Here is a 7,878-nt window from a genome sequence, read left to right as displayed (position 1 = left end):
GGTGTGCTAATTTTTTTACAATAGCACGCCGTTTGGATCCTTAAAGCATCTCCAAGAGACTAGCTAAATAACTTGTCAAGCCAAATTTTGGCTACTCAATAACAAAATAATTCTCCAATAGACTAGCTATCTGACTCTCTAAACTGGCTCTCTCATTAGCTAAATTTGGCTAGCCACCTGACTATCCAAACTAGATAGAAAGTCTGTTGGAGTTAGATGTTATATATAAAGTGTAATCTTTATGGAAAAGTTAATAGATAGTCAAATAGAGAACCAAAAATAAAAAGTCTATTGAAGATGCTCTTAGAATTGAATTTTATTTTAATAATAGTAATTTAGACAAAGATCAAAAGTTATTATAATTTTATATAAAATATATTTGTATACTATTATTAGTAATATGTGAGAGATATTTATATGTTAACTTTTTACTATAAAGGAGTGAGCTGAAAAGTGTATTATAATTTGCAAAGTAGAAATATATTTTTTGATACATAAAATTATTTCATATACTTCATCTCGTGAATTTAAGATAGTCTTATATCCTAGCTTTGAAAAGTGGTAGAACATTAAATTCAAAGCCAAATAGACTACTTTAAAGTAAGTAATTTTGAATTTATCTGAACATCCCGTAATAGATTTTGGTATCTGATCTTCCGGTGGCGGAAAATTTCTAGTGTTTCGAAATGAACGAAAGATAGAAGTAACGTCCAGCAAGCACCAGCGCGGGGTTCTGCTGGTGTACGGTGTACCATCACTTTACATTGGAGTATTTTGTACACTTCGTCGCACGTCCTTGCTGCTATTGCGAGACCTTTTTTCGTTGGAAAAAGAAAAGCAACGCACAAACCACGATCAACGAAATACTACTTTGATAGTCGCATCCGCCGAACATTTGGGAGCAATGGCAACAGCAGTGCAGCGCGGTCCACGGGCCACGGCGGGTGGGTTTGGCTTCGGGCCTCTCGGCGACGGACCTCAAAACCCAACGGAAGCCGACGCGGACGAAGTGGAGAAGTCGCGGTTTCTGCCAACACACGCCGAGTGGACGGGGCCCTTTATTCCCAGTCGCCGGTGCCCAGCTCTAGACCGTGCGACCCGTTAAAAATAATAACGCGTCCGCTCCCCTCTCGAGTCCCTTGCCCCACCCAAGTACCCAACTCGAGCGGTGGAGCCTTGCGTGTGTCTAAAAATAGCGCCCGAATCGCGGCGGCAGCCACATCGAGTAATTTATCGAGTCAGGTGAGAGGGCGGAGCAGATCTCGCCGGCCGGGGCCATGGGTGCTGCCGGCGCGATCCGGCGGGCGGCGGCGTCGGTGGTCGACAGGGCGTGCGCGGGGACGCGGGGCTTCCGCCGCGCGCTGGCGCGGTTCGCGCCGCGGCCGTCGGCGTTCGGCCCCGCCGCAGACGCGGAGGCCGCGGCGGTGCGCGCCGTGCGGAACCTCCGGACCTTCCGGTTCCACTACGCCGTCCTGCAGTGGGTGCTGCTGCTGGCGTCCCTGGCGCCGCGGCACCGGGCCTCCGTCGTCTTCCTCATGGCGGCGTCCAAGGGCCTCCTCGTCTACGGCGGCCTCCTCAAGGCGTTCCCCAACTCGGCGCTGCTCCGGAGGCTCCTCGACCGCCGCCTCGTGGCCGCCGTGTTCGTCGCGCTCGTGCTCGCCGACATCGTCGCCGCGGGCGCCGTCGCCAACCTCCTGGCCGCGCTCGCCGCGGGCGTCCCCGTCATCGTCCTCCACGCGTCCTTCCGCGTCCGCGACGATCTCGAGGCGCCCTCGCCGGACGCGGCGGCGGCGGCCGAGAACGGCAAGGAGGACGAGGCGTCGGCGGTCGTCGAGAAGAAGGAGGACGGCGACGTCGAGGCGGGGCCCACGCGGCGGTCCATGGCGGCGGCACCAAGATCACCCAAATGAGGAATTTACTAGTAATACGAGCTAGTGAAAACCATACGTTTTTCGTAGGTTTTTAATTTAACTACTGGCCCCGTTGTCATGGAACATAGGAACAATTCGTGGTCAAACCTGTCTTCCTGCCTGCTTGTTGATTCATACTTTGAGCCTAGGATTTTTTTTTTGGAGAAGTTCAATCAGTAGAATGTAGTGGTAGCTGTGACAGACATTGAACGTGGAATTGAGGATTAATACTTATAGGGGACTCAGTTGTGAAGTCCTCTATTCATACACCTTGAGTGTATAATCTAATCTAACACACATAAAGCATGCTCCACTGATCGATTCGGTTAACTGCTACTTGTTTGAGGCGCATCCATTTGATCATAGTGGCATATTTGCTTGATCATGGTGGCATAGATCATAGCATGGATGAATTCTGTATTCACAGGCTCTAATACCAGGCATGAATGAATGCTGTATTCATCCATGTAAATATTTGCTTGATTTCCCTCAAAACCTCTAATATCAGGCATGGATGAATTCTGTATTCTCAGGCTCGCAGCGGTGTTGATTTCCCAGATCCTGAAGGTCCGTGGTGGAGAAGAGAGGAGGATGAGGAAGAACTGCACCTTCCCCCCTCCTGCGCGCGCGCCCAACTAAAAAACAAGCCAACCGACTTGGAAATGCTCTTCGCACCGACAGCTGCCCCACCACAAGTCCACAAGCAACCACAAAAGACAGGTAATGCCTCGAAGGAGCAAGCAACTCGCCTTCCCCAGTTGTTGACACTCCGGAGATGTTGATGTATGGCCTGTCCCTCCATGTAGGTGTAGCCTTCCAACTGGCAAGTGAACCTGCAGTTCGCAAAGAAGACAACTCTAGTCAACAATTACGTGAAAATGTGAAACCTTCTGCATTAGAACCTACATATATGGAGGAGTCACAAGCCAAGCGTGATGACGATGAGCCATCAGACATCACGTATTCACGTGCTGTAGATGAGCAAGCAGATCGTATGCACAACCTGAAAGTGTCTTTTCCTTTTGCTCTTCACGGGGCATGTATATTGTTGTTTAATGTAGAGGCTGTTAAAATATTTAAATAAGCTATTTGCAAAAAAATAGTGAAGGTATTTGTAAAAAAATCGTGGCACTGAAGAGACGTCTCTGGCTCGTAACCCAAGAAACAACAGACGACTCACTTCCCAATGTACGAATTCGTCGTCTATTCTATCTATTCGATACTGTACAAATACATTTATGTGTGTATTTATTAATAAACTACAATTATATACAACCCATTGTATAATAAAGTCTTTTATTTGACTTTTGTGTTTGGAGAACCGTTTTGATGTTTCTCTACTACATATGCCCTTAGAGCATCTTCAATAGTTATGTAAATTTAGCACCCTAAATTATATATTTAAGAAGTTGCTAAATCACTTTAAAGAGTACAAAAATGTGTGTGTTCCAACATTTCTCTATTTATTGGTTGTTAATTTTTAAAATTGTCAATGACAACAAAAAAGTGAGCATGATTTCTATTTTTAATTGAGATAGCACATCAACAACCTTCTATAATGTCTTGGAAGGTCGAATTTGTCGATGGAAAACCAAAAGGTCGCGCCGACGACATAAAGACAACACATGGCACTGAAGATAGATTTGTGGTCAATGAGACGGTGGGCGAAATATGGTTTTCGTGATGGATTTAGAACCAACATTGATTTAGGGAGTCCCAACGATGTTCGTAAATGTAGGGATGAAATTAGGTTTTGTAAGAAGTTTGTAAATTTAAGAAACTGCTTTACATAACTGTTGGAGAATAGTTTTTTTCAAAAACTTTTAAAATTCATATTTAGAGAGTTGTTTACATAATTATTGGAGATGCTATTAGAGGAGTGAAAGAATAAGGAATAGAGAGAATGGATCTTAACTGAGTAGAACTGACGGTCCATAAGTATCTGTTCCAATTTCCAAATACCCAAACTGGACGTCCAACTGTTGGCCAAGCAAGGCCCTATCAGCCGGAACAGCCCACAGGTGGATGCTGCGAATCGAGTGGGTCGGTCCGATAAGCCTGGTCTAGTCGAGCCCACCAAGTTTCTCGAGGCTAGGGTTTGCACGAGCAGCGAAGCGGTTTGCGTGTTGGCGTTGGGCGGCCCGGCCGAGCCGGGGCCCTATATATGAGGGAGAGGACCCCCCACTAGGGTTTCCTCCGACGGCGCCGACAAAACCAGACCATCAAACAAGTGCCAGCGCCCTCTCGCAGTCGCCGCAATGGAGAGCACCTTCATCATGATCAAGCCTGACGGCGTCCAGAGGGGCCTCGTAAGCATCATATGTTCCCAGTTAATTTCTGTTCATTCGATTCGATTTGGTGATGTCCCCGCGCTTTGTGATACGATTTTGTACTAGTTTGTGTTCACTCCATCCTGCTTGGTTTTTTCAGATTGGTGAGATCATCAGCCGTTTTGAGAAGAAGGGCTTCTACCTCAAGGGTAATCTAGCGTCCATGTTTTGATTCAAACTTCCATTATGTTCCGAAACAGCCTTCAATTTCTCCATTTAAAGACTAAAGATGTGGCTTTAGACGGAAATTCAACAGTTTGTGCTCAAATAAGATGTCACTTTTCCTAAATCTGTTGATAAAGATTTTGGTGCATAGCTGCTAAGTTTTTTGTAATCTGATTACGGTTTGTAAAACAAGTCGTGCTTGATAACCTGCCAACTCGAAATGCAGCCTTGAAGCTTGTGAACGTGGAGAGGTCGTTTGCTGAGAAGCACTACGCCGATCTCGCCTCCAAGCCCTTCTTCCAGGGCCTCGTGGACTACATCATCTCTGGCCCTGTGGTGGCCATGGTCTGGGAGGGCAAGAGCGTCGTCACAACTGGCCGCAAGATCATTGGCGCCACCAACCCCCTGGCTTCTGAGCCCGGCACCATCCGTGGCGACTTTGCTGTCGACATTGGCAGGTTAGATCTCAGTCCGATTTTTGTATCTTATGGTTTTCAGTCACCGTTATTCATGCATTGGTTATGCTTAGATGCTTAATGTGTTAAAGCTGCTCAATCCAATTGGGACTGCCATACATCCAATGTAAAAAATGTTCACACTCCTGAGTTCGGCGTAGTTATATATCCTAAAATTTGCTCTTTTCCATAGTGATGCTAAAATTCTTGACTGACTAGCATTGGATTTATGTAGAGCTACGGTTATTTATTTTGTGTAGTCAAATTAGATGTTAAGAGACAATGCATGTAGATGATTATGACCAAATGTTGGCTCTCAGTTCATTAGTTTGTTTGTATCTTGGGGTAATGAACATTTGTGGTCATCTCATGATTGCAGCCATGCTGCAGATCAACTGTTTTAATGTTGGCATTATGACCTGTTACATCCAACTCGTGGGTCCAGTAGGTACATCCTCTGGCATGTGTTTACCAGATCTGAGCTTATACTTGTTCTGAATCTGATGTGGAGTCCACAAAACATTTAGACATCAGTGGATGTAAGTGATGTACTTTCCTGGTGTTGTGGGGACTGGTTGCTCTGGTTGCTGTTTAATCATCCATTTAACTCGTCTTTAGCCATGAATAGTTGGGGTGTACTGTATCTTATTCTGCGTAGTTGTCCATGAGGGTTTTGCTGTATTGTACTTCTGATTTAATCTAGAAAACCCATTTTTTAAATGTAGTGTTAAAGCCTCTCGGATTATGTCTGTGGTATCAGATTCTACTATGATGCCAAGTTCTCATGACCTTGTTTTGTGCTATAGGAATGTCATTCATGGAAGTGACAGCATTGAGAGTGCTAATAAGGAGATTGCCCTGTGGTTCCCCGAGGGCCCTGCTGATTGGCAGAGCAGCCAGCACCCCTGGATCTACGAGAAGTAAACATGGAAAGTTTCACATCAAACCTTGAGAGCCAGAGGAAGCATGTCACCATTTGTGCTTTAGCAATGTTTTCGAAAAGATTATGATCTGTATCTTGGAACCTTATTTCAATGGACCAAATTTCTTTCTTTGCCATGTTATTGCTTGTCATTTTGCGGTATTTGATTCCACTCGCCTATAGAACTAGCATATAGTTTGTGATAACTCTATGATGGAAGAGGAGGGAACCGGGAGGGAGGGGTAGTAGGGGGCACGAGTAAGGAGGGGTTTATACAATGATCTAATCTAGTGTGTTAAGTCTGGGTGCAATTTATTTGGTGGATTTAGTGGAGCTTGAGTGAGATGATTTGGTTTAGTGAGTTTTGTAAAGTTTAAACTAGTGACATAGTATAGTTGTATAGAAAGTAATATAATTCTTGTATTTTGAAAATTTTAAGTTATGCTAAATTTATAAAAAATGTTAATATTTATGATATAAAGTAATATTAGATTAGATTACTTACAAAATTATTTTTTTTATAATAAATTAGCTTAGAGACATCAATACGAATAACATGAACTAAAACAAAATATTATGGTGTGTTGGTGTGCTTTTGTGAACGAAATGAGTACAACAAATCAGCGATGTCTTTCTAACAAGAGCATATAGCCCGTAGCGTTCTGGGAGAGGACAGGAGTAGAGGTGGCAATGGGTACCCGAAACCCGATGGGTTTTTACCCCATTAGGGTACGGGTTTGGGCCAATTTTCATACCCATGGGTTTGTTAATGGGCATAAATCTATACCCAGCGGGTTTATGGGTACGGGTTTGTTCATATAGTACCCAAACCCGTGAACCCGTGGGTTTTTTAAACCCGACCAAACCTAGTGCATATTGTCATTTTATTTTATAAACGAACAACAAACTTGTTATTCCTTATTTACTTCATAATTTTGACAATTGGTGAATGTATCAGTAATCGGTGAGAGTGTTGCTTGCTTGCTATTATAGTTTTTACTAGCGTTATATATGTGGTGGATGGATAACTTAGTGCAAGGTCACTTAATTATACAACTTATTATTTGCATTTCATTCTCTCTACTAATAATTTTTATACCAAATCATGAACTCGTTGTTCATTGCATAGATTTTGGATCATGATATCATTAATTATTACGATACTTATTGATTATGAGAAGATAATTATATTGGAGATGAAACCCGCGGGTAACCCATGGGTACCCGTTAACCCGATGGGGTACGGGTTTGGGCAAAATCTCAAACCCGTCACGGGTACGGGTTTTTTAATGGGCATAGATATTTTTCATGGGTACGGGTTTGGGACGGCAAAACCCAGCGGGTTTGTACCCGTTGCCATCTCTAGACAGGAGCGGTCAACAGCGGAGACTCGAGTGACGAGGGGAGAGGTTGTGGGGTAGGGATGATTGATGATCTAAATAATTTGAGTTAGAGATATGAGGTTATTTAGCGATCTGAACCTTTGTTTTTAATGATGTGCTAAGTTGGGCGTGATTTATTTGATAGATTTAGTGGAGGTTATGAGTGTGAGGGTGATTTAGTTGGATGTGTTTTAGTAAAGTTTAAACTGGTGGATTATATAGTGGTCCAAGCTACTCAACTAGCTTTGTTTTAGGTTTCACACGTTCCGGTGTTGAAATTGGATGGAAGCAATACATGTAGCGGTGTAAATGGTACTGTTACTGTTTTTTTGATATCCGTAACATATCTAGATTTGGATTCGTATATAGGATGATTGATATTCGTCAGATTTGATTATTCGATATCTACTTAGATGTATCTTTTTGGATATCCGAATATCTTTCCGATAGTTGAGTGGATTTTTAATGATTTCTTATAAAAAGAAATTAATAATATATAAATAGCCTTTTAATTTCAGCTTATAGATTATGGGTGTGTTTGGTTTGACTTTTGGCTTTAGCTTTTGCCCCCCTAAAAGCCAACCAAAGGAGTGGATCCAGGAAGCAGCTTTTTCTAAAAGCCGACTTTCTCGTAGTGCAAATCTGAAAGCACCCCTTGACCTGCTTTTAGTGGCTTTTCGAATGGAACTGTGAAAACATATATCGAAGAATTTC

The 7,878-nt window shown here is 43.4% G+C and overlaps 3 protein-coding genes across 3 annotated transcripts; all 3 read left to right on the top strand.

Annotated features, from left to right (window-relative positions):
* Positions 1-1,086: 1,086 nt before the first annotated feature.
* LOC100277173 (nucleoside diphosphate kinase1) lies at positions 1,087-2,143 on the top strand. The gene has a single exon (NM_001150819.2). The coding sequence runs from the start codon at positions 1,278-1,280 to the stop codon at positions 1,908-1,910; it is 633 nt and encodes a 210-aa protein (NP_001144291.2). The 5' UTR covers positions 1,087-1,277; the 3' UTR covers positions 1,911-2,143.
* A 125-nt stretch (positions 2,144-2,268) lies between these two features.
* LOC100384342 (uncharacterized) lies at positions 2,269-3,095 on the top strand. Its single transcript, NM_001176893.1, is given in 2 exon segments — positions 2,269-2,630; positions 2,717-3,095. Coding segments are annotated over 2 exon segments (336 nt in total). The 5' UTR covers positions 2,269-2,572; the 3' UTR covers positions 2,995-3,095.
* Positions 3,096-3,905: 810 nt separating this feature from the next.
* Positions 3,906-5,986, top strand: LOC100217209 (nucleoside diphosphate kinase 1). The gene is made up of 4 exons (NM_001310025.1): positions 3,906-4,219; positions 4,341-4,389; positions 4,632-4,863; positions 5,667-5,986. Exons 1-4 carry the CDS (start codon positions 4,169-4,171, stop codon positions 5,782-5,784), a joined length of 450 nt encoding a protein of 149 aa, NP_001296954.1. The 5' UTR covers positions 3,906-4,168; the 3' UTR covers positions 5,785-5,986.
* The last annotated feature ends 1,892 nt before the right edge of the window (positions 5,987-7,878 follow it).

Source organism: Zea mays, chromosome 1 (genome assembly GCF_902167145.1).
Source record: "Zea mays cultivar B73 chromosome 1, Zm-B73-REFERENCE-NAM-5.0, whole genome shotgun sequence".
In the NCBI taxonomy this organism is placed as follows: Eukaryota; Viridiplantae; Streptophyta; class Magnoliopsida; order Poales; family Poaceae; genus Zea; species Zea mays.
Note: the sequence above shows the minus strand (reverse complement) of the source record. Positions and strands in the feature narration are given on the sequence as shown.